The sequence below is a fragment of the Podarcis bocagei genome (assembly GCF_964188305.1).
Source record: "Podarcis bocagei genome assembly, chromosome: 3".
NCBI lineage: Eukaryota > Metazoa > Chordata > Lepidosauria > Squamata > Lacertidae > Podarcis > Podarcis bocagei.
In genome coordinates this window covers 63,215,011-63,241,888 of record NC_138127.1, presented here as the reverse complement: position 1 = coordinate 63,241,888, position 26,878 = coordinate 63,215,011, and the positions used below count along the sequence as shown (strand labels likewise).

General features: G+C 43.3%; 1 protein-coding gene across 1 annotated transcript; it reads left to right on the top strand.

Annotated features, from left to right (window-relative positions):
- Nucleotides 1–3,039: 3,039 nt before the first annotated feature.
- Nucleotides 3,040–10,020, top strand: TOMM20 (translocase of outer mitochondrial membrane 20). The gene is made up of 5 exons (XM_081187960.1): nucleotides 3,040–3,279; nucleotides 5,196–5,242; nucleotides 5,964–6,045; nucleotides 7,072–7,214; nucleotides 9,598–10,020. Exons 1-5 carry the CDS (start codon nucleotides 3,156–3,158, stop codon nucleotides 9,640–9,642), a joined length of 441 nt encoding a protein of 146 aa, XP_081044086.1. The 5' UTR covers nucleotides 3,040–3,155; the 3' UTR covers nucleotides 9,643–10,020.
- Nucleotides 10,021–26,878: the final 16,858 nt, after the last annotated feature.

Sequence of the window (26,878 nt, the reverse complement as noted above, 5' to 3'; positions counted from 1 at the left end):
ATTTTTTTTAAAAAATATTTCCCGTATTTGAACCAATTGCTGAAAATACTTTTAAAGAGAATGCATATTACTTCATTCCTGTATTTCAAACTTGCAACTGTTCCTGTTGTATTGTTGTTGTTATAAGAATTTTAAAGTCATATATATATATATATATATATATATATATATATATATATATATATATATATGCTTTCGTAGATTTTCACGGGTACAGGAATGCAGGTTTTGGTGTTTTCGGGTATCTTCCCGTGTAAGAGTTGGGGTGTCTAGGCGACGTTTCGACGAGGTCTCACTCGTCATCTTCAGGCTGGTGCTTTCGGCTTCTTGTTACTAGAACAGAGCAGGATCTCAGTGTTTGAGTTCCTATAAATACTGTGGAGGGGGTGTGGTGTATAGCCTCCAACGTTCTTGGCAGAGAGGAAGTTCCCAGGTTATTGTGCCTTTTCTTCTTTTGTTCATTAATTACTTGAGGGATATCTTGAGTGATTTCTTGAGTGATATTCTGAGTACCACTTAGGAGGGTCATTAGGTGTGGATTAGTTGCTAAAGCTTTCGTGTCTTGACCTCTTGAGCTTGTGAAGAGTTTTTCTGAGTTTTTCTGAGAAGAGTTTTTCTGAGAAGATGGCTGTACTGCACTTAGTTGTGCTCTGGCTTGGCTTCGTGTATAGGGGCGAGCTGTGGTTTTGTGCCCTGTGCCAGCCAGATCTGTGTAGGGATTGCAGGGGGGTGCAGCATCCGGAGGTGCCACTATGGTTTGGCTACTGGATGGTATCTGTAATTTATCTGTGGAGAGGGTCTGGGTTTGGGTCTGGTGTGGTTGATTGGAGATGGCGTTCTGTGTGCCTCTGGTTCTGGTGTCGGTTTTTGTGGGGAGGGCTAATTTCCAGATGTCTGGCAGGCGGGACGTGTCGTCACGCTTGTTCATGTTGTGAGGGTGTTTCTCTAGCCATCGAGATAGAGAAACACCCTCACAACATGAACAAGCGTGACGACACGTCCCGCCTGCCAGACATCTGGAAATTAGCCCTCCCCACAAAAACCGACACCAGAACCAGAGGCACACAGAACGCCATCTCCAATCAACCACACCAGACCCAAACCCAGACCCTCTCCACAGATAAATTACAGATACCATCCAGTAGCCAAACCATAGTGGCACCTCCGGATGCTGCACCCCCCTGCAATCCCTACACAGATCTGGCTGGCACAGGGCACAAAACCACAGCTCGCCCCTATACACGAAGCCAAGCCAGAGCACAACTAAGTGCAGTACAGCCATCTTCTCAGAAAAACTCTTCTCAGAAAAACTCAGAAAAACTCTTCACAAGCTCAAGAGGTCAAGACACGAAAGCTTTAGCAACTAATCCACACCTAATGACCCTCCTAAGTGGTACTCAGAATATCACTCAAGAAATCACTCAAGATATCCCTCAAGTAATTAATGAACAAAAGAAGAAAAGGCACAATAACCTGGGAACTTCCTCTCTGCCAAGAACGTTGGAGGCTATACACCACACCCCCTCCACAGTATTTATAGGAACTCAAACACTGAGATCCTGCTCTGTTCTAGTAACAAGAAGCCGAAAGCACCAGCCTGAAGATGACGAGTGAGACCTCGTCGAAACGTCGCCTAGACACCCCAACTCTTACACGGGAAGATACCCGAAAACACCAAAACCTGCATATATATATATATATATATATATATATATATATATATATATATATATATAAATGTTCATAACTATATATATAAACCACGTCTGAAACCCGCACAAAAAAGGTCCTGAACAAATTGACCTCATATTTCTCTGCAAGGTCAAAGTGGAAAGCCTCCCCATTGTCTCTTTCCTCACAAATCCTGTCTTAAGGGCACATTCAAGATAAGAACAGGGTGTGAGCCTGTGACCTGTGACCTAGATTCAGGAATTAAGTAGTTATAATAACAAAAGAGTGGCCAAAACCCAGATAATGAAATCAGGTAACTTGCCAGACAGGAGAAACAATGCACTCAGGTTTCTGATGTATCTGGGGGTGATCTTGGACTCCAGGGTGGCAAATTAAAAACATCTATATAAGGGCTTGCGTGTATGGCTCGGGGTCCTCCTCTCTCCTGTGTGTGGGGGAGCACCCTGTTGCAACAGTTAATAAAGATCAGGCTTACTAGCTGCTTTGCTTCTCAATATTCTCTGGTTGCGCTGGTATTTTCTCCTACCGATAGAGAACCTACAAAAGGACTTTATATGGGCTCTTGGGTACCCCACAAGGGAAAAGGATAAGTTTTTATTTATTTATATCATTATCTTTGCAGCGGGTATCCCAAAAAAGACCATGTAGCATCTAGTCAGGAGAAACTTGGCCATGCTAATCATGGATTTTTGTGGGTTGTGTAACAGAACAGACTTCTTTGATAGACTTGGTTTATGAACCCAAACTGACTCCCAGGTTGCCACCTGAACTGGCTGATACATGTAAACAATTTATTTGTGATTTTGGTCAGTTCAGTGACAGGTTATAGGGGAAATGAGTGTTGATTAACAAAATTTAAGAGGCATTTGTCTAATATAAGTAAACTTTGATTAAGCCATCTGTTTCTTTGAAGACGACCTGCTTGACTTCTAATCTAGCACAGGAAACTACTGGGGAATTCTCTGTACCAACCATCAAACATATTGCATGGAAACTGCAGCAGTGCTGATCCCACAAGATTTGCTAGTACTGTACTGTATCCTAGCAGTTTTATGCCTACAACGTAAGAGCCTCTGCGGCGGGTTAAACGCAGCGAGCTCGCGATACCCATACGCAGAGGTTAGCCTAGGACACGCTTAGAGTAAACGGACTCCCGGTGACACTAAAACAGACGTGACTCCTTCCACATAGTTTAAGGGGGCGGGGGGAGGAAGAGTCCCGCGCGAACCCACCACGCATGCGCCGCCCTCCCGCAGAAAGCGATAGGCGCGTGCGCAGTGCCGCTGGGAAACGGCTCGTTTTCCTGCCCATGCGCTCGGCTCGCGGTCGCTGGCTGATGACGCGATCCTCCCGCCGAAGGTAGCGTGTGTGTATGTGAGCGAGAGGAGCCGCGGTGGGCGGGGTCTTCCTCTTCTGCTGGCTCCAAGGTGGCTGTGAAGTACGAGGCGGGCTGGGCAGGCAGGATGATGGGGGGAAAGAGCAGCGCCATCGCCGCGGGCCTCTGCGGGGCTCTCTTCATCGGCTACTGCATCTACTTTGACCGCAAGAGGAGGAGCGACCCCAACTTCAAGAACCGGCTGCGGGAACGTGAGTCGCTCTCGGCCGCCCGCCTCCTCGTGCAGCCGCTTCCCCACCCCGCGCGGAGCCGGCCCTGGGTCGCCCCTCCGACCGGCCCCCCTCCCCGCCCCCCGCTCCATTGGCGGCCGGGCCTGGGAGGGTGGCCCTCCGGAGAAGCCCCGCTGCTTCCGAGGCTGCGGTTCCTTCGCCATGAGCGGGCGCGGGGATTTTGCGGTGGCCCCGAGGACAAAGCAAAACCAGGCCTCCCAACTGGGCATGCCTCTGGCGTGGGCGACCTTCTTCCCCTTGCTCCCTTGCATCGCCAGGCTCGCCTTCATTTCAAAGGTCACAGGCTGCAGGTGTTTGGATGAGGATCGCTTCACACGCTGTTAGGACCCACCTAGTGTGTGTCTTTGACTGGATGCACGCAGAAACCGTGTGTGTGTGTGTGTGTGTGTGTGTGTGTGTAGCAAACACATGCTCCCTGCTGCATGAATCCTCCTGGAATTTGGGATTGGCATTCTGCGGTGGAAATGCATGGTGATGTATATGGTGTCTCCTGCCACGTGTTTTGAGAAGGGTCCCTGGGAGTGCAGAAGCTTGTTGCATTTTGATACTTTGTTTTGCACAGGTTTCCAAAAACTTAACTATCTTAATCAAGCTGTTGAGATTTTTCCTCCTGCATGGAGGCCACCTAGGTTATTTTGTCCCATGTTCATCCTTCTCACACTGTGATTGGGTTTGTCACCTTTCAGGTGTTGCAAAGTGAACATATGCAGCCTTTTCTACTCATGTAGACTTCCCATGTGATTTAGAATCCTAGAGAGTTCAAAGTCCCCTATTACACAAGTACCCCCTAAAAGGTGATGAAGCCTCCAACGAGCCCAGATGGAGGAAGTGGACTCACAGGGAGTGGGAGAACGAATTTTGTAAAGTTAACCTGACTTCATAGGTACTTACTATACTGTTACGCATTCACAAACCCTCCTGGTACTGTTGCTGTTATAACTTCCAGGATAAGGATGGATGCAAGAGGAAAATGTAGAGTTATCCAAAATGCAGAACGTTCTCTCGTACTTCTGCATTATTTCACCTCTTCAATAAAAAACTCACATTCTTTAACATGATCATTCTTCCTTAAAACACACGCTCACAGAAACTGTTTTAAGTGTCAAATTGTGAAACATGTTCTCAGAATTGAGCTGGTAGCTTTTCTGTGCTGATTTTTTTCAGGGATTTATACAAACAATATAAATATTTTGTGCTTTGTCTTCACTTCTTGATAACATTTTCTTCCAGTACGGTTTGCAGTAGAGCATGATAATGCAATAGGAAGCAGTTAACTAGTCTCTGGGTGATGGGGCAGTCAAGTGATGTTGGGACATGTGATATGTTAACTGTTTCTCTGTAGCTGTTCAGTATTCCTGCCATTCATGTGACAAATTGAGGCAGAATAGCTCCCCCACCCCAGAAGTGTCCTTCAAGGCAACATTGTATTTAATTATGCCACTAGGTGGTAGGGCTTCTCACAGTTATTAAAATGTTACCTCCACTCCTGGCCGCAGTGGTCCTCCTACTGTATAGAGCCTGCAGTGTTCTCAGGGGGAAATAGTTTTATCCTAGGAAGTGTGTTTCCAGGAAGTATAAGATGTAATTTTACGTAAGTTCTTATAAATAATTCTCTATATACAGGCCTTTGTAGATGGTTGCTTATCCAAATATGGACCCCTAGCTATATATTATTATTATTATTATTATTATTATTATTATTATTATTATTATTATGTTTTATTTTTATATGATATTTCGAAATGTCCAAGTGTTGTTCTTCCCCCCACGTCAGTTTGGAGTGCAAATAGTATTGTGATTCAAAGATCAATATATCCTTTTTTCAGTAGATTACCAAAATATAGAAACTGAAAATGCGTGGTGTGTTTAATTCATAGGACGGAAGAAGCAGAAACTCGCCAAAGAAAGAGCAGGACTTTCAAAGGTATTGATACCTTGTTGTCTTGAGTTCAGTTTTAGTTGTGGTACATTATACATGGTGTACAGAATTCATTTCAAATTGGATTTTAGCTTGAAATTACCATACAGGCAGTGACCATTTTGCACAAGGGTTCTTTTCCTGACCCCCACACGCATCAACAAAGCACACATAAGTCTGCCCCATTCCACCCCATTTTGGGGCCACTTCTGGGTTGGCAGCGACAAGCTTGTGCATGATTGTGCGATAATTGGACATGTAAAATGGTTGCTGTCTGTAGTAACAGCTTTTTTTGATCTATGTTAGTCAACTTGAATCCAGATAATTTCCTGCACCACTCACCGAAAATGTATTTCATGTTTTCTGGCAGTCGCCCTTGCTCCCCAAATCATAGGCAATTCAGGAGAATTACTGACCCCCAGAAGACTGCTTTTTTGAGGGGGGAGTGTTGAGGGGCTGGGGACAGCACTTTCCATAGCCCCCCTTCCATGGATATATGTCTAAATTAATTATTTCCATGGAAAGAAGTTTCACAGAGTGTGGCTCAGTTCTGTAGCAAATGCTGATATGGAGGTGATCTCAGGAGTTCAGGCATCTTGCCAATGTTTAAAAACCTAACTTTAAAAAAACCCTACTAGAATGCTCTTAAGTACTGTATTTAAAAGCATATGTGAGGAACAGGATGTTGTGACATAAACGGCTGATTGCATAAATGTCATTGTTACAGTTGCCTGATCTAAAAGATGCTGAAGCTGTTCAAAAGTTCTTCCTTGAAGAGATACAGCTGGGCGAGGAACTACTAGCACAAGGTTGTTGAAATTTTTACAAATGTGAGGGAATGGGGGAGTAAAAGATATTACAGTTCAAATAATGTTAATTTTTGAAATGGAACATAATGGGAGACAATAGTTAACTGAGGGCTTCCTGGTTTGTATGCATGTGAAGTGGCTATGTGCAAGGCAGTGAGATTTTATATCTCAGCTTAATAAGCCTAGATATCGTCATCTGGATTCAACCATTGTTTAATAAGATAGCACATCTTAACTGTCATGGCATATAAATCTAATACAGATTTAGTACCCTATCCAGACTGGGAATCACCAATGTACTGGCCAGATGTGTGGACTGCAACTCATTTAAGCCCCAGCCAGCACAGCCAGTGGTCAGGGATGATGGGCATTGGAGTCAGTAACATCTGGAGCTACATTGCCACATTGGCTACCCTGATCCAGGCTGCCAAAGACCAGTCATATTTAAAATTGCTTTGTTAAAAGTCAGAAATTTCCTGCCATGATTACGTTATCATCACAACCACCCTATCTTAAAAAAGATGACATAATAAATGATAAAATCTATCTGGGAATTTTCTATTCCAGTACTCGGTTCTTGGATACTAAGCCATCCAAACAACCCAAATATAGTCTGAAGGGTAGTTAGGAATTATTTCTATTTTATTTTCTATTTAAAAATGGCACCTGGGATTAAAGTGTTGGTAAATTGATTTAAATTCCCTTGGATGCCAGAATTCTGAAGGGGTGTCTTTCTAAGTGTGTTTAGCTAGCATCCTCCTGAAGGCCAGGGTAGAATCATGGTAGGATTCAAAGTATATCTAGGCAAACAGACAAAGAATCCCTCTACTGACCTTGCCATTTAATGTGAGAAGGTTCAGGGTGCAGTCGACAAGGCTATTGGAGACCGAGCTGGTATGCTCTGCTTCTCTATACTTATTTGTTCTAAATAGTCCATTTGTTCCATTGATGCTTCCAAATCTACTTTGAAGGTGAAATTTATGGCATGCAATTTAAAGCCAATTTAACATGCTTCGTATTTTACAGGAGAATATGAAAAGGGTGTTGATCACTTGACGAATGCCATTGCTGTGTGTGGACAACCGCAGCAGTTACTACAAGTTCTGCAGCAGACACTTCCACCACCAGTGTTCCAGATGCTTCTCACTAAACTCCCCACAATTAGCCAGGTATGGAAAGCTGTTTTTTGCCCTCCTTTTTGCACTGTGAAATAGGAGTAGTCGCAATCAACATTGTTTGCCTGCTTCTGTGCATGTTTGTTCCCACTGATTTTTAACAGCGTTGCTGCTCCCAAGAAAGTGTGCTCAGGGTTGCAACTTTACAAATAGTTTTTGGTGGTTTTGCTGATACTGAGACAATTGCCTAATTCATCACATTGGTAGACTTGGCTTTAAAATCAGGGAGGTATTCTAACTGGAAATGAGCAAGTGGTGGCTCTGTTTTGTTTCATTTAGTGCAAATACATCCCATTTTCAGCTCTAGTCCTCAAAGCAGCTCAGAAGATACAATGGGCACTTGAAACAAAACAGCTCCACTTGAGCAGGAACTAGCATCCCACAAGGCAATTGGTGTTAAAAGGCCCTGGGGATCAGTCCAGTGGGAACAGAAGCAGGCACATGGTGGTGTTTTTGCCTTTCTCATATTATGGCACAATTCTGACTTCTCAAGCAGCTCATGCAAGCAGTGTTTCTGGCAATTGTGCCTACTGCCTGCTTGCTTGCTGTCCTTGAGACCAAGGACTGCTTGTCAGAACAACTGTAGCTCTCAAACCCCGTAATATTCATTCCTACTATATGCAGCTACTCTGGGTTATATCCAGAAGTGTGTTTCTGTTAACTCTTTTGATGCCTCTGTGAATGGAAGCAGGGGGCAATTTATTTTCTATCCTGCCTTTCTTCCACTATGAAATCCAAGATGGCACACATGTGGTTCCCAGGCAGTCTCCTATCCAGCCACTGACCAGGCCCAGACCTGCTTAGCTTCAGCAAGTTATCGGCCTCGTTTTGCCTTCAGGCCATCTCCTGGGCAGCGTGGAAGGGGGTTGCAGAGGGAGGCGGGGGAATTAGTTACCTCCTGCTTTCCATTCGCAGAAGCTTTCATTGAATCAGTGAGCCTTCTGTGAGTGGAACAACACAGTTTGATGCAACCCTGTTGAAAGGGTTGAAGCAGATTTCCAATGTGCAAGAGCAATTGTTTGCTTCCCTTTAATAAGAAGCGTTTACTGTGTCTGAACAAACTCACATATAACTCAGAACTAAAGGGAAAAGATGATCTAGTAGTTTTATACATTCCTAGCTCCCGGGATGTCCTCTGATAATGTGTTCTGTGAAAGGCCGCTTTTGAGGATTGTCTGTAAACTTCAATTGGTTCATGATGCAGCTGTCCACCCAGCTCCCAAATCCTAAATGACTGGGGTTCAGAGCTTGCCCTTAACTTCATGTCCCATCATATCTGACCATTTGCTATTCTGGTGGGACTGATGACAGTTTTAGTCCAATTTCCTGGAGGCCACCATGTTTGTTAGCCCTGTTCTGTGGTACAGTTTTGCTTTAATTGTCAGTGCCACCTGATACTAGTGCTGACAACGGGTGGCATAAAGGGCAGGGTGGCATTTGTGGTGGATTCCTCACTATAGAACTTTCCCTATACCATTTTGACAGCCCCATCTGTTCAGGAGGTTAGTTCAAACCATATTGTTCAGGGGAGCATATCTGGAAGTATGAATTGGACAAGATATTCCTGAAAGAGAGGAGTTCCAAAAGTGGTTGCGGCACCATGAGGAGCAGTAAAAACCCTTATTTGCGCATGAGTTCCTTTTTTGGAAACCACTGGGTAACATTAGATGCCATGCAAGCAGGTTTCCTCTTTCTTCCCCATTCCCCCAACTTACTCTGGAGGGTTCCCCAACATTCTTGAGCATATTTTAGGCAGCACTCAGTTGCAGAGGACAGGAAGTGGACTCCCATAGCATGGCTGGATGTTGCTTCCACTGGCAAATGGACACCTCTGGATTTCACCCACATTTCCAACAGATCTAAAACTTGAGTTAAAAACAAACAAAAACAAATCAGACCTGGGGTTCTTAAGAGCTTGCAGCTGCAATCAGAATTTGGAAAATGGGCCACACTATAACTGCTAAAGGGCTTTTTCAGTGTTTTCATTCTGGCTTAACATAAGAGACCTGCATAACCAAGATTTCTTGGTATTTGTTTCATTTAGTTAATTTCAAGCTAACTAAAGCAAGTGGAGTAAAATATTAACAGCAGCAATAGATGCAAGTTTAATTACTAGATCCCAGGTGCATCAAGTTTGGTTGATGTTTGCTTGGCCAAATATTGCACAATTTCATTTTAATAAATACTGTATTTTGATTAGGAAGCTTATTAGATCCTTGCTGCACTTGCTGTTTACCTGCTGTTTTCTTACTAATGTTGATTTTCACAGAAGAGGGAGAATCTAAATTTAATTTTGCAGGTTCAACTCATTCTGTAATTCACCTGATGAGAGAGAGTCTTATTACTCTTAAGATGATTCAAATATTTTCTTTTACAGAGAATTGTAAGTGCACAGTGCTTGGCTGAAGATGATGTGGAATGAGAAATTTCAGCTGGAAAAACAAGTGTTTCCTTAGCCCAAAATATGAGCATCACTGGGGGGGGGGGGAAGAGCAGGGTAAAGGAGTAAGCATAGAACTCATGAACTGTATACCACATTTGAACCGACCAAAGTTAATTTTAACTTTGAGTGGGTTGGTTTGGCTGGACTTTATTTATTATCTAGTGCAAAGTGTATTTTGATAAATTCATTTTATAAATACACCATGTTGAGTTATAAAAAGTATCATTAATGTCATTTATTACCGATACAGTTGCAGCATTGTACATATAAAAGATGTATTACTACAACATAAAAAACCCTGTGCTCATTTTTGAAAAACCCAAAGCTAAGGCATTAAAAGACGTACCTGCCCTCCCATGTGTATGTGTGCTCATTCAAATGTCAAAGGGGTAGTGACAAATTTCAGAATGTTCTGTACAGCACCCAGGACTATTATTTTTCAGATAGCTCTTATTAACTTTATGTTGTCTTTGGTTCTTTGGATCTAATGGACCTACAAGGCATCTTACACCAAGTAAAATAACAAAGCAAAACAATCATTTTGAAATCCTAAATCATTTTAAATGCAGTTTTACTGTAATTAATCTCGAAAAATATAACTAAGAAGAAAAATGTATTATGGGGGGCACAACTCAGAGATTCATAGAATCATTTTCATATTAACTCATTAGGACCTCACTACTAAATATAAAGCAGTATAGAAATTAAATGAATATATTATATTCTATACCATTTATATTTTTAAGAAAAAATCTCAAAGCTTTTTACAGCTAAAGAAATATAAAGTATGCATTCAAAGCAACATACTTAACAGGAAACTAAATATTATCTTAAAGATTTCAAAATAAAATGTTACAAAAGAGGTCAACTACAGAATGTACATATAACACAGCATATTATATATACCTTATACAACATATATATATATACCTTTAAACATTTCAAAAGAAAACATTGCAAGGAAACAAACAAGGAAGTCAAATATAAAATTTATCATACAGAAGTGTTTTACTTACAATTTTAAGTTGTTTTGAAGCCACTCCTGGTTCTTTTTAATATAGGCAGAAATGTCAGGCAGTCTAATTTTTTTCTTTTTAAGAGAACGGAAATGTAAGAGAAAATATTTATGGTGGTCTTTTCCAGCTTGACTATTTCTTTACAAGTAACAGGGCTTTGTATTCCAAAGCTTATAGGAAGCCATGGCTGAATTTTTTTATATTGTTTGCCAAGCACCTTGTCCAAATTTTACAGGATGCACAACTTTGCTGTATTTTTTTAAAGTGACAGAATTACATACTGAACAACTTTGTTCTCCAGGAAATATTCAGACCATGCAGTCAACATTATGTACTTGTTTCCCTTCAGAATTCTTTATCATTGATTTGACCCAGCTGTGTCCATACATATTTCCTTTATGAAATATTTTTCTGCTTATTTAACATTAGCCAGCCAAATAAAATACGCACACTGGGTTGCATCCAAAGCAGCAGTTGCCCAAGGGAAAATTTTCCATCCCCTCTCTCCACTGCCACCTTCATTGCCCCTCATCCCGCAAAAAAGGACATCTCCTGAAGGTTGGGGGAGTCTCGAAAAAGGCTTGGAATGTGGCGCTGGTTGGAGGAGGAGATGGTGAATGAAAGGTAATCTTAAACCCACTGCTTGAAGGGAGGGGTGAATACAGATTGCAGTGCAGCTGATGTAAGTCAAGTTTAACTATAATTCAGATTACTGGTTAGATGTGCTGGGTGAGGAAAGGATCGCTACTAAATCCCTTAATGCTTTGCGGGCGTTGTAAATGCTGACCTAGTTTTGTTACAGTTGCAGGTAGGTAGCCGTGTTGGTCTGCTGTAGTCGAAACAAAATAAAAAAAATTCCTTCCAGTAGCACCTTAGAGTCCAACTAAGTTTGTTATTGGTATGAGCTTTTGTGTGCATGCACACTTCTTCAGATACACTGAAACAGAAGTCGCCAGATCTTTATATATAGTGAGAGGGTGGGGAGGGGTATTATTCAGAAGAGTGGTGGGAATGGGTGATTGGCTGATAGGTGTGGTAAACCAGCACATCTAACCAGTAATCTGAATTATAGTTAAAAATCGTAACGTCAGCAAAAATTCATTACTTGCTTGTTACCTGGGGGGAAAAGGTAAGTTTATGCCTGGTTCCAAAAAGATGTCGGTGAAGGTGCCAGGCAGAGCCCACTGGGAAGAGCATCAGAGGGGCGATCTGGAGAGAGACCTGGGATGAAGATCTGAGGGTTCAGGTAGGTTCCTAGCAACAATTGCTGCAGTTCAGTATAAACAATACTATTTTGGATTATTCCATCTTCCATCACAAATTGTTGCTGAGTGCCAGCTCATATAATTCCTTTGGCTTCCTCACCAGGTGACTGGTTCTGGTGGTGGTTTTAGCTGCAAGGGATGTAATAATCACCTTTTGACGAAGGAGTCCTAGAATCATAGAGTTGGAAGGGACCACCAGGGTCATCTAGTCCAACTCCCTGCAACGCAGGTATATTTTGCCCAACGTGGGGCTCAAACCCACAACCCTGAGATTAAGAGTCTCGTGCTCTACCGACTGAGCTACTCTCACTGAGTGCCAGCTCATATAATTCCTTTGGCTTCCTCACCAGGTGACTGGTTCTGGTGGTGGTTTTAGCTGCAAGGGATGTAGGGCTGGCTAACCAATCTTACTATGTCCTAGCTAGTGCACACACCAACCCCCAATGAAATCCTGGTCATTACGGTATATGTTACCATGATCCACTATAACAGGGGACTTGTGGCACAAATACATGGGAGGGACAAGGGTATCAATGGCTATATATTGCCTCTAGTATAAGTGGTAGCAGGCCACTAAATGCCAGTTATCGTTATCCCCACCTCTTCTTTCCCTGATTCTCTCCCCCACAACTTCACAATGTCTATGACAGCAGTATCTAAAACTGAATATACCTGACCTGTAGAAAGGACTCTATGGTTGAAAACAGTCTTCTGTGCCCTTGTTATCCATGAAAATATTTCAATAAAAACAAATTTAAAAAAAGTAAATGCCAGCTGCTGGGGAACGAGTGGGAAAAGGCTATTGCACACATGCCCTGCCTCCTGTAGTTTGTGGAGTTATGTCATGCTCTCAGCTCATGTTAATAGAAATCTTATTTAAAAGACCAGCAATGTTAGGCACTGTGGAAAGCAGGATGTTGGATTGCACAGGCTTCTTGGATTTTTATGTCTGACAGTAATGTAACAGGCCCAGCAGAACTGGGTGTGGAGACTCTTTGGCCTTCCAGATGTCGCTGAACTACAACTGCCATCAGCCCCAGCAACCATGGCCAATGGCCAGGGATGATAGGAGTCCAGCAACATCTGGAGTGCCAAAGGATCCTCACAACTGCCCTACATGGAGAGACAGTGTTATGGGCTGTAGCTAATTCTCAACTAGCATTCTGGACAGACCAGTCATGCAGGGTGAATAGGCTCCCACCGCAGGCCCCTTACATTCCCTCAGCCTCAGGGAAAAGTGAAGCCCTAGGGTGCAAGGCAACTTTTTACAAAGTAAGAGCATCCAGCTTTCCTCTGTCTCTTACCTGAGCACAAGGTAGCTTGCTTTTCTCTGTCTGACCCTACTGATAGACACACATAGTGTGAAGCCAAATAGCCTAGCCACATGAGGAGGAAATAATCCCTTTGTGTCCAGTCAAAATGCACACAAGAACCCCCCCCCCACTATCCACTTTTAGGATAATTTATTAAGAATAAGGTTTTGGTGGGGGCATAATGGTGCTTTAAGAAAATAAAGAGAACTAGTTTGTTTTGGAGAACTAGCTACGTCAGGTCTAGAAGCTGCATACTCATGCAAAGGGTCTTTCTTCACAAGTTATGCAGCTGCTTCAATGGTCAGAGGGGAGGGTGAAGGACCACGAGGGACAAAGGGATGTTAGCAACATTCCTCTTTTAAGAATCTGAGCCAGTTCACTGCATTTGACAGCTGTGGTGACTGAGCTGGCTGTAAGGTCACTTAGCAGACAGGAAGTGTATACACAAAACCTGGTCTGCATCCTTTGTGTAGGTCATGGTGGAACAAGAAATCATAGCTATCCAAGGCACCATATGCCAATCACCATCCTGATCTCTTCCAGCTGTTTTGGACTATAATTCCCATCAGCCCAAGCCGAAGCTGGAGAGGAACAGTTTGGTGATGGTTGGATTTCCTCCTGAAATCAAAAGTGATGATTTGGCGTGGGTGGGTGTGGAATGTATATGACAGTACTTGAAGAGTAGAAATCACTAGAATGGAAAGCAAGTTTTGGTTCACCATAGAATTTTATAATTCAGACTTTGGAAGGGGCTCCAGATATCCACTAGCTTTTGTTCACTTTGCATTATGTGCTACAGGCTGACTGTAAACATTATGTAGCAGGGTTAAAACAAAATTAAAAATGGGTAGCCATGGCTGCTACCACTCCTGAAAGGAAAAAACCTAAATCAAGCCCAGAATTTAAAAGGCAGTCTTGATAAAACTAGTAGTGGTGAAAGTGTTGGACTACAGATGTAACAACATTCAGATCCAGTAGTTACTTCTCTCCCATTCTGGAGATGTAAGAATATGTGACAATACCCAATTTTTCTGGAAATATAAACCTTGATATATCAAGGCCTGAGACCACTCCATAGGGAGGTTGAAGCAGGAGTTCTACACCTCCACCACTAGATGGCAATGTGGCACTCTTGCAGTTAGCTAAATTATTTCCCCTCTTTCCTGTAAAACTCTTCCCACCCCCCTCACTTTATCTCTCACGAATTGATAATTTCATCCACCACCTTATGAAGACAGAGGGGGAAATTGTTTGATGATCCATTACAAATGTTGTAGTTTTGGACCCATTCCCAGCGTTGTGTCTCATTGTAGGAAACAATGGTTCAAAATCCATCCTTGCTCCCTCTCCCAAAACAGGTAAATGCAACCCCCTTAGGAGCAATTAGTTCTGAGAAAAGCTTTTCTCAAACAATTGCCAGGAAATATTGTCCTGACCGATATTTCTGATGCAATGTCGGCTTTCTCAGCATTGTTATTCTGAGTGCTTCCAAAGCACAGGGGTTCAAATCCGCGTGCTGCCTTGGGCCCGAGGTCTCGGACCCCTGGACTAGAATCCTAATGGAGGATTTTGGGCACCTCAGCCCACTTCGCTGGGGTACCTTAAAACATTAGACAATAATTAGTTTGAGCAAAGGTGGCTTTATCTTTGGAAACAATAATATATATCCCCACAAAAACTGACTGCTTCCCACCCTCTCTCCTTCCTCACCACTCTCTCCCAGCCTCCTGGGGACAAAATTCGATGGAATCTGCTCTGGGTTTGCTGTTCTTTGACGGGAACATTTTAGGTATCTAAACTTAAAAGAAAACGTCTGCTGTAAGGACTCTTGTTCTGACATCACCTTGTTCTGACATCACCTATAGCAGACGTTTGCAGTGTGCAGTACAAACAAAGGGAGGGAAACTGCAGAAACTTTACTAAAAACAGGAAAGAGTAATCCAGTCCCAAGTTCAGTATTAAAGTCATGATCCTGTAAGTCCATTCATTCCGTCTTAAATGTCCTGGATCAAAACGTGGGCTTAGCAACACAGTGAGAAGGTAAGGAACAGAGACTTGTTTATCTTTGACTATGCAGGGCACAGTCTGTTCAGCGCAGAATATCATATCATAGTTGGCACAGTGCTTGTCTTTAGTTTTCCCCTTGCTTTATTAGGTTGCTTCCAGATGACCTGTTTACTGAGCAGCCATCCTGATTTCTTTGCACAAAGTTCAGTGGGGAGGTTATACAATGCCAACTGTTTATTGAGCATTAATTGATTGCCAAAAGGTTATATGATGCCGCATCAAGCCATCGTTATCCCATGCTTCCAAGTGCATTTCCCCATCCCTTTGCTTATTGCAAAATGGCCAGTTTTATTGAAGCAGGTGTGGCCAGCAGGACCGTCACATCTTCTTTAGTTGTGCAACCTGAATTGGCTGGCAAGTGATTGAATCCCACATGCAACACAGAGACACTGTGGAAGTGTCCTTGCATCATGTTTCCAGACCTCATGATACACGTTTGAAACCATGCTGTTTCTGATGTTTGGCGCAGAGTTGCTAAGCAAGCCTGTGCGCATTTGATTAATCTGCTAACTTCCTATTGGAAACATTTCCCAGCGTGGAATTAAAGCCATGGTGGAATGCTTCATCTGCGTAATTTCTGTGCATCGTACTGGTGCTGAAGGCATTGGAGCAGGGCTTTGTAAAAAAAACAAAAAAACTTGACAACCCTTTGAATATGTATATTTGGATAAGTTTTCTTCTACAGGAACAGTTCTTGGGCTTCTCCAGACATCCTTTTTGCTGTGTTTTCCTGATGATTTGTGCTCATGATGCTATTGGGGTGGCCACACACAATCACACTTGCCAAAGAGCTTGTGCCTGCAAAAGTTTTGGCGTTGTCACACTGCTTCACTGCCCATCAGTGCAGCTCTTGTAACCTCCTGCTGAAATCCTGTAAGTTTTTATTCTACAAAGGTTCTTGTTTATTTCTGTCCTGCTTTTGTTGTGCTCAAGTCCCTCTGGACAGCAATAATGGGGAAGCACTAGGGATGCATAGGATACCAAACCAAACCTGAATAAATCTACCACTAAGGCACTATTATTGTGTTAAGAACTTGTTGCAGAATAAGTTTCCAATAAAGGACCCGTCTGCAGGGGCCTTCACAATCTCAATCTCTCCCTCCCCACACACATTTTGAGCATCCAAACATGTGTATACACAAATTTACGGAGGTTTGAGAAATCAGCTTTGCTCTCTGGGACAGGGTGTGAACCAAAGCACATTCTGGAAGGCAGACAGCAGTGTAACCCTTCCATTCAGTCCCGTCTGCAGCTGCTTTTTATAAACTTGGCATAAATAAGTACTTCGTGAGGCCAGGCCTGTGTATCTGGAAAATATTTTCCACAATCCCCCACCCCACCCCCTCACCCTCGCCCTCCAAAAAAACAAACCAAAAACCTTGGACAAAGAGCCTAGGAATTGTGCATAGCGTGGAATGGCCTTGCTTGTGGTTATTTTCCATTACTTCCTCTCCTCATTTTTCTGCTGCCAATTGTAGAAGCCCATAAGTCATCGCTGTTAAACTTTCTCAGTTAAAATGTAACTCTAAGAACAAAGTAATCTGATACATTAGAGCCAAGTAATCGTCCTTTTAGAGGCTCTGACTTGGGAAAGGCTCCAGTGTGCTGGCAAGCTCAGCGAGCAGCAGGGGCTGTGATCCTGGGTCAAATGAGTCATGTGTGGGCCCCTGGTGTGTGGCTCTGACAGGCAAAGCGTTCCCATTGGACTGAATGGGGTTTTTTATTTTTATTTTTTGCCTCCTGCAGCACAGCCAGCCCGATACTGGGAGGAGGCTCCCTGGCAGCATCCAAGCATTCTCATTTTTTTTCCAGTCATGGATATTTGTTGCTATTCTGCTGCTTGCCATCCGCACTGGGGGACGGAGTCTGACAGGATGTCTCTGGGTTGTGTTTTACTTTGTTCCTCAAACAGTCCTTCTCTGCTCTACACTTCCTCTTCTCCATTACAGACACGCATGCACAGCACACTTAAAAATAAAATTTAACAAAAAATCAAAGGAAGCGTGCAAGAGCAAATGTTACCAGCTATAGCTAACATGTTTCTCCCCCTCATAGTTAATCCCCACAGCAGGTTAGGCTCAGAGGCAGCGATCAGCCCAAGGTCACCCAGTGAACGTCAATGCCAAGTGGGATTCGAACCCTGATCTCTCAGATCCTAGTCTAACACTAAGCACTACACCACATTACCTCTCATTTGGCTCCTGGGTCCGAGATGCCCACTGCTGCCCCAAGGCTTGCACAAGAGTGAATAAGAGGTCTTGCACAAGACCTCTGTATTTGGCTTTTGTTTTTTTTTAAGTTCAATGTATGTTCTGCAGTTACAGTCTCCATGTGCGTTGTGTGGAGATTTGGGGAGAATAGCTCTGCCCAACCGGCTTGTTGAAGTTTTGGATGTGCCTTCCAGCCTGCAGTAGTTGTTGGAAATAGGCACCCTTGTATCATTTGGGCCACTGGAAACAAAATGGCTAGGTTGTGCTCAGCTGAGGAGCAAACACAGGTAGGGGTGTGGCAATAGATGGCAGCCAGCAAAACATCACCACAGAGACAACATCTTGCCTGCCAAAAATGTTCTGCTAATGAGCTTCCACCCCAGCTGTGATTGCAGCTGTATAACAAATTAGTTTCTGTGGTAAGAGGAAATCCGGATTAAATGCGAAACGTTCTGCTTTATCCCCCCCCCCCTTTTATTTTACTTGCGTTGACCACTGAAAATCTTTGCTATTGTATTGTTTTGATTGATTGTATTAGTTGTATTAATTGCACTGTATTCTTGTTGCATATTTCCTGTATATTGATATTGTTGTATGCCACCCCAATCTCTGAGTGATGTGATATTCCAGGGGTTCCAGGCGCTTATCCAGGATTCAGTGTCCTCAGAATGAGGGACAGCAGAGACTGTTGATAGTATGGTTTATTTACACACATATATACAACCTGAGCCAATGATGGAGGGGCTCACAGCATTAATACCCCAAGGCAGTCCTGTTTTTCCCACAGCCACAGCCTTAGATTCAAACAGAAATCAAGCATGGCTCTGTCTCTCCAGTTGCTGCCTGCTTCTAGCCCAGCTCACAGACATAACTCTGCTTTAGTCATTCTAACTACCAGCCAATTGAGGGAGGAGCCCCCCCCATCTGCCCTCTTCCTTTGTTACCTTAAAGACCCATACTTAGGGGGCCATTGTCAAGAAGGTGGCCTGGTTATTTCAACAATCAAGTCCTTGCTGGATCCAGGAATTAGAAGAGACTCAGGAATACAGCCTACCCACCACTGCCTACGCCCCAAATCCTGCTCTCAAGACTATGTACTTGTATTGTTCACCGCATGGGAGCCTTTCCACTAAAAATGGTATACAAATAAACCATGTTTTTAAAAAGAGTAAGTTTGGGCTGGCATTCTGGTGCTGTGGATGTGGCAAAACCCTCACATCCATGAGCAGCATTGATTCTGCAACAAACTCTCCCAGAAGCATCCTTATGGTAATGCAACTGCATGCTGCTGCTACTTGTGGGACCATACATAGGAAATATTGAGCCCAAGATCCTTTTGAACAATAAGAAGATTCTCTTGCCTTCGTGAAGAAGACCCTCACCTAGAGGAGAAGTGAGTTTCATAAACATAATAAATAATTGTATCACACCAGATGTAATATTTCCCCCTGCTACCTTTTGATAGTAATTTTGGAAGCCGCCCAGTGTGGCTGGGGAAACCCAGCCAGATGGGCGGGGTATAAATAAATTATTATTATTATTATTATTATTATTATTGTTGTTGTTGTTGTTGTTGTTGTTGTTGTTGTTGTTGTTGCAATTTAAACTACTGATCTATCTAGCTCAGCATTGTCAATACTGACTGACAGTGGCACTCCAGGGTTTTTGAAAAGAATTTTGGCCAGTCCTACATGAAAATTCTGGGATTGAACGTGGAATCTTTTCCATACACTCCCCCTTGGTGTGGTGGTTGTGCTCTTGGGCCTATCATCGTCCCTGGCAGTACAAGTGCCTGTGGTGTTAGAGCCTGTCACATGCTTAGGCAGGTATCCCAGCTACATCCTTATCCAGATTCAGTTTCTGGTGTTCGTGCTGTGAGAGCCTCCTGTTTGGATTACATTACTGTGTTGCCTGTGGAACTGCCTTTGAAAGTGGTCCAGAAATTTCAGCTGATGCAGAACATGGTGGGGGAGACAGTTAACAGGGACTAGGGAATATGGACACATTACTTGAGTGTTTTCTCACCTTCGTTGGATTTCAGTTTGTTCCAGGCCCAATTCAAAGTGCTACAAAGCCCTACACAACTTTGGACCTCAGTACCAAAAGGAACACCTCTTCCTATCATTGTGAGGTGTGTTGGGGGGGCGGTGGCTCCCTAAACCCAATGAATTAATAAATGGTAGGATTTTGATTATTTGAAGAGGGAAATGCAGGCCAGTGGAAAAATACGAGCTAAGCTTCCTTTCTAAGCCAGTTCCACACTTGGAATAGAGGCGTTAACATGGCAAAAGGTGTTGATGGCCCATCTAAGAGGAATCTTGGGCCTTGGCAGACAGAGGTTGCCAAGGTGATGGGGTGTGTAAGAGAGACGGGAAGGGGGAAGAATGTTTTTAGCAAGGTATGCTGGGAAGAAGATGGGAGAGAACCAAGATAGAGATCCTTTTCAATTTTTGTTTTGTATTAGTATTGGGCATCACCTCGAGACTTCTTGCATAAGCTGACTAAGAAATATAATAAATAAATAAAGTAAATAAATGCCACCTAGCTCCGTCTCTTGTCATAAAACACACAAATAATTTTCATCACTGACCACTGGTCACCTGAATGGTGACCATTACCAATTTGCTGCAACCACTTGGAAATTCAAGGATGGAACAGGGTGTAGGTTTTTGGCTGGCAAGCCTGCCTCTGTCCTCATTGTTTTGGACCTGGGATAGCTAAGTTGGCTCAGAGATCTGGCAGATGCAAATGTTGGTCTCCAACTACTAGGGGTGACTCAAATTGGCAGAATCCTAACATCAATCTGTTCCCAGTTCTCCGTGTTTCATTTGCAGAATAGAGAGGCTTGGTGGGGAGGCTAACAGCTGCTCCTTCCCAGTTAATACTGCAACCAAAGCTACTCTACCACACAGTGATCTGCACATAGAATTACCTTTTTAAAGCTAAACGGTCCTGGAGTTGGTTCTGTCTGGCATGTCCCAGAATAGTGAGACAGGCAATAACAAAGGGCAGAAGGCCGACTTACAAAATAGTTTTGAATTCTTAGCTGTGGGGTGGGGTTGACTCCTGCTAGTTCTCTGTCAAAAGTGCAGAAGATTAAATTCATTGCACCCAGGCTAAATTGGGAATAAATACAGCGAAATCAATGGGTGTTGTTTAGCTTTTAACCGATATAGTAAAAGAATCCAACACCGTGTAATTGCTGGAGATGAGGCTCCCTTTTCCAGCCAAAATGAAATCTCTTTTCAAAATTAGTCTAGTCTCCCCTGATGGTGAGGAAACAAACAAAGCCAATGAATATTGGCTGTGTGACATATTTTTCCAAAGTTAATTTTCAGGATCTTTCCTGATGTCAGTTCCTGGACCATGACATCGCACACGGGAGGTGGTGGTGATTAATGCCTCCTGGTTTGGATAGGGTCACTTGCTCAACAAAGCAGGCAGGCAGCCAAAAAAGGGAGGGAGGGAGGGAGGGAGGGAGGGAGGGGGAGAGAGAGAGAGAGAGAGAGAGAGAGAGAGAGAGAGGAGCTAAGGCAGGACCCGCCCCCCCATCATTCTATATAATACGTGTTATTCAATTTCCAGGTGATTTAATATGAAAGCAAAGCAGAAATTACCACTTGCATTTTCCTCTCCTTTTCCTTTCCACAAAAAGTGTATTAATTTACCTATTTGCTCATCTGACATCATTGCCTGTCAGCCAAGTTTTGTTTTCCTGCAGCAATATTGTAAATAAAGGCATTGTCTGTTTATTTAAACTATCTGTTCTTCACATTTGAGGTGGGCTGGAGAAGATTAGGAGGGCGGTGGGAGAATACTGCCCAATTCTATTCACATATTCCGCCTTCATCTTCCTGAGCCCACCCACTCCAAATCACATGACAAATAAATTGCGTAAAATAGCATTATATTTTTTATTTTTTTTGCTGAAGAGTTGCTTGACAGATTTTTCAAAGATCTTTTTGCATGAGCCATGCTCAGTAGGTCTCTTGGAAACTGACTTTGAAAAGAGACTTGCTTTTATACTCACTGTAATTTTGTACTCAATGATGATGTATAAATCTGAGCCAGAAGCAAGGTCATTAGATATTTGGGAAGGATGCAGGGCTCAGCAGTAAGGCTTTCCATTGTCATGAAGTACCAGTGGTGTGTTACAGATACCCTCAGGAGACATCCATCTGCACCTTGCACAACAAAGGACTCTCCTATTCTTCCTGAATGATCTGCATCTTTTAAAAAGCTAGTGAAACAGAACTGTGCTATTCAAAATTTTATCAATTGGCTATGGGGGCGGGGGGGACTACGACCATTGATATGCCAGCTACCTGGAGCTTTTTAACATGCGCCTGATGTTTCAACATTTCCCCCCAAATCATTGATTCCTTCTCCTCCCCTTTGAACAGAACAAAATTGTGCATTACAGTAGTACTGTCAAATGAAGGAGGCAAATTTATTTTCTTCTTTTCACACAGATATATATTTTTTAAAATAAGGAATATCTTACACCAGGAATTGTCTTCCAATGAAAATGTGGGCTACTCAGACAAGTCCATAATTCAATGGTCATGAGAGTTGGTACAAAGCAGTGAATAAAATGTTGGACTTGGAGCTGGAATATTTGAGTTCAAATCCCAGCTTAACTTGGAAGCTCCCTTCATGATTTTAGGCCAGTCAATATCTCTCAGGCTAATCTGTCTCAGGGGGTGCTTGTTTCATTTGTTTGTTTTATGAATTTGTATGCTGCTCAGTTGTCAGAACCTCTAAGCAGTTTATGTGGAATGGAAAATATACATTGAAGTCTGGAGTTCAAAACAAACTGCCCAAAATAAAATCAGTAAAACTATACCTGTAAAAATACATATCAACTTTACATATCTGGGTAGGCTTTTCTAAACAAAAGGATTCTTGCAGTGGCGTAGCATGGGGGGTGCAGGGGGGGGCCCGGCCGCACCGGGCGCAACATCTGGGGGGGGGCGCGCTCGCACTCGCAGCTCTCTGCCCCTACCTGGCTCACTCACTCACTCTCACTGCAGTGCTGGCTGTGCGAATCCGATCCGAGTTGCTGGGTCGCCGCCCACTGTGGAGGGGGTGGGTGCCAGGTGTGCGGTGCGGAGAGAGAGCGAGGGACTATCTGGGGGAGGGACAGTGCAGCAGCCGCTGAGCGGGAGAGAACCACACCAGACCAGCCCAGGCAGCAGCAAGAAGAAGCTGGCAGCGACGGCAGGTTAGGGGTTAGGGGGCGCAAATTACTTGCCTTGCCCCGGGTTAGGGGGCGCAAATTACTTGCCTTGCCCCGGGTGCTGACAACCCATGCTACGCTGCTGGATTCTTGGCAAGTACCAAAAACAATATGAGAGTGTAGGTATTTCCACAGATAAAATGTTATTATTTTATTGTTATTTGTACCCACCCATCTGACTGACTGGGTTGTCCCAGCCACTCTGGGTGGCTTCCAGCGTATATAAAAACATAATAAAACATTACATATTACACCTGGTGTAAGCTGGTATTTACACTTAGAGGGCAGGTGGGAATGTGATACGTAAGCATTCAACATCATACTTCTTGGATGCCTGAGGTTCAAATAAAATGTTAGATCTATTATTTGATCGAAGGATGCTTCTCCATGACTGAGCTTGGCAATTTCTCTTCTAGTGACCATGAGCTCAAATGCCCTCAAACATGTTACTCAGTGGTGATATGCACCATTCTCCTGTCCTTTACTCAGCTGAAAGCAAACTGCCTGTTGCTTCCCCTTCAGATTCCTTAGGACCAATTGGCACAGGAATGTGTGGTCCATCCCACTGAATCTGAGCCTGAATTATCTCCAAACAACCTGGCATCTTTTCAGCAGAGCATTTATGTGGAAAAGCTCCTCCCATCAAATAGGACATGAGTGGGAGGGAAGAGAGAGAGAAAAAATGACTTTAAGCATATTAACACAGAGGCGTACCAAGTATTGCAGCAAGGAAACTGTGATGCTGTAGGTGTGGTGAGGTTAAAATTCCTTCTGGCTGGGATCCTGAGAGGCCCATGCATCTGTCCAAACAAAAAAGGTAGTAGTTGGTTTGTTTCATTTTATTGGCTGCTGTGTATGAGGGTGGTGACCTTCAGGGAAACTTTTCTTTTGGATGCAGCTGGAAAGGTTAGTTAAAAAACCCACAAGTACCTGCAGGGTATTTTCTGTAATGCTTTTGGGTCTCAATGACAGTTGGGATAGTTAGAAGGACAAAGGCTAAGTTTACAGAGTGTGAAGTTATAAGACCTAGAAGTAAAGCAACAAGCTGGCGAGAGAGTCAGAGCAATGTTTGATTTCTGTTTGAATCCAAGGCTGTGGCTATGAGAGAAACAAGATCCTTTTGGGGTGATAGTAGTAGTAGTAGTAGTAGTAGTAGTAGTAATAATAATAATAATAATAATAATAATAATAATAATAATAATAATAATTTATTATTTATACACCGCCCATCTGGCTGGGTTTCCCCAGCCACTCTGGATGGCTTCCAACAGAATATTAAAATACAATAGTCTGTCAAACATTAAAAGCTTCCCTAAACAGGGCTGTCTTCAGAGCTTCATCACAGGCTCAGGTTTTATATATGTGTAAATAAACCATATACAGTGCTACCTCAGTTTCAGAACAGCCCTGTTTACGAACTATTCGGTTTACAAACTCCACAAAACCGGAATTAATGTCCCGGTTTGTGAACTTTACCTCAGTCTAAGAACAAAATCCGAACGGTGGAAGGGCACTGGCGGCAGGAGGCCTCATTAGGGAAAGCACGCCTTGGTTTAAGAATGGTTTCGGTTTAAGAACGGACTTCCCGAATGGATTAAGTTCGTAAACTGAGGTATCACTGTATTATGAAAACACCACAGTCTCCACTGTGCCTCATTCCAAAAAGGAACCATGAATCCTGGGTAACGCCTGGAACCCTGCAATCTCACACTGCTCATAGACTGCACTGCACAGTAGATATCGTCTTCCTTAACTAGATGCTTTAATCTTACCAACTCATCTTAAAAAACAACAACACATTACCATTATTTTCATACAGAATGACTCCACTATGGACTCAATTTCTCTTTCAGATCTGACCATTATGTTTACTGCACAAGGGTGAGATCATGTCACTGATCTATATCATGGCATTGCTGGTCTAGTGTCATCCTGTGCCAAAGCTATTTTTTTCCTGAAGCGGGTTCGTTTTTAAAAAAAGAATGAGGAGGTCACTGATGCTACTTTGCATATTTTCCATTCTCCGAAGAACACCCTTTCACTCTTACAGATGCACAGATAACATCACTCAGAAAGCAGGGTGAATTATGAGACACGCAGACAGCTATAATCCTTCCTCCAGGGTTGTTCAGAGATATTTTTTTTTTGCTGAGTCCAAACCTGTACCACCAGCCTCTTTTGCAATGTGGCTGAAGGGCGAACGAAAGCTCTTTCTGCATTCCAAGGTGCAGGCAACATTTGTGCTACATTTTATACCAGGAAGCCTACATGATGTGGGGGAAATCCCACAGCTCATGTGTTGTTTTTCAGTGGTGGTGGTTTTTCTCCATTTGTCTAGATTATTTGATGTGTTGGGATTAAGGTATTTAGCTGACAGAGCTACAAATGAAATGCCTGCAGGTTTACTGCATGCCATTTGTGTGGAGCTGTGTTACACTATGACCAAGTAGCTCGGAGGTAGGCTAGTGGGACTAGGTAACAACTTACCTAACCTGATCCAATATGTCATTGCAAGCAAAATCAGCAGATGTAATGAAGCTGGTCTTCAAGAAATAATGAAAAAAGTGTTCTTATTTGGAGGCAGAAGTTAATTATCTTGAGATGCAGCACAGGACCATTTGAAGATGATACAGGTTACCATGTCCAGCATGACATAAATGATTGGTCTTGGGTGAGCATGTGGTCAGGATTTGGTTCTGGTTGTGATCATTTTGTATGTGACCATATAGTTTTATGCAGGGAAGGAATAATAAGGAAAAGGAGTATTAGAGTGCAGTTAAGAATGGAGATGTATTCTTACTTTTGCTTTCATTGTTCTAGGACAATAATCTTCAACTTTCCCCATGTTGATTAATTCCAAAATAACTGCAGTGTCCGCCATGGAAATCAGGTGTTGCAGGAGATTCTAGGGCATGTTCTTGAAAAGACTTCCCCAACCTAGTGCTCTCCAGATATTCTGGACTACAACTTCCATCAGATCCAACCAGCATGGCCAACATCTGAACAGCATCAGGTTGGAAAGGCTATTCTAGGGTGTAGGTAAACTTACGAGTGCAGTCTATTATCATAGGCGCCGACTCCATGGGGCCTGAGGGGGCTCGAGCCCCCTCAAAAAATTTTTTTGGGGGGCTCAGCCCCCCCAATAATCTCGGGCGCCCTTCCAGCAGAGCGCCGCCGCCGTCCCCCACCTCCTCCCCACCTGCTCCTTCGCCAGCCAGCCAGCCAGCCGCGCGCCCTAATCGGAGAGCCCTGGCCGTCCCCCGCGAGATTAGGGAATCCCCGGGGGCGGGGGCTCCTGCCTCGCTGCTTCGCAGCACCACCGCCACTGCCAAGGCACTGCCGGAAATCCCGCGAGAACAGGGGAATCCCGACTGGCCACACCTCCCAGCCAGCCAATCGGCTGGCTGGGGGGGCGTGGCTTGCCCTATTTAGGGCCGGAGCCACTTTATTTGCATATTCATGAGCTTATTTATTATTCATGAGCTTTCCCAGGCCCCCCAATATTTTTTATAAGTCCGCGTCCCTGTCTATTATGCTCATCAGGGAAGATGAACGGCAAGTGGAAGGTTGTCTGCTATTGCTGATCTTCCATTCTCAGGTGTTTTTTTCCCCTCTGGAAGCCACTGTTTCAGGACATGTCATGAGGCAGTTTGCCTATGGGTAGAAAATTTTAAAGTTACAATCCTCTCAACACAGATCCTTGCTCACTGCATTAAATCAATATTGCCTTTTTCTCAATAAGGTGTGTGGCTTCCAAGATATCTGAGATACTGAAGTAATTGGACAACTCATTCAAAAATAAAAAGGCAGCAATTACATTTTATAGATATCTATTAACAATACACAAGTTCAATATGCAGACTGTCAGAGATGATTGGAATAAAGATTTGGAACTTTCCTTATTACCTAGACAGTGGGAAAATGTATTAGCGTCAATACCTAAGGTTTCATTAGATTTAAAATTAAGAGTAATACAACAAAAAATAATATTTAGAGTTTATTGGACTCGTTTAAGGTTGTAGAAAAATGGGTTAGCTAGGATAGCTCAATGTTGGAGATGTGGCAATGATAATGCCTCTCTGAACCACATGTTTGTACAGTGTTC

Bases quoted from the DNA above. Each gene is read 5' to 3' on its own strand.
- TOMM20 (XM_081187960.1), top strand. From the start codon at position 3,156: ATGATGGGGGGAAAGAGCAGCGCCATCGCCGCGGGCCTCTGCGGGGCT. The intron at 5,243-5,963 runs GTATTGATACCT...TCATTGTTACAG, and splicing joins AAAGAGCAGGACTTTCAAAG to TTGCCTGATCTAAAAGATGC. The intron at 7,215-9,597 runs GTATGGAAAGCT...TTTCTTTTACAG, and splicing joins AACTCCCCACAATTAGCCAG to AGAATTGTAAGTGCACAGTG.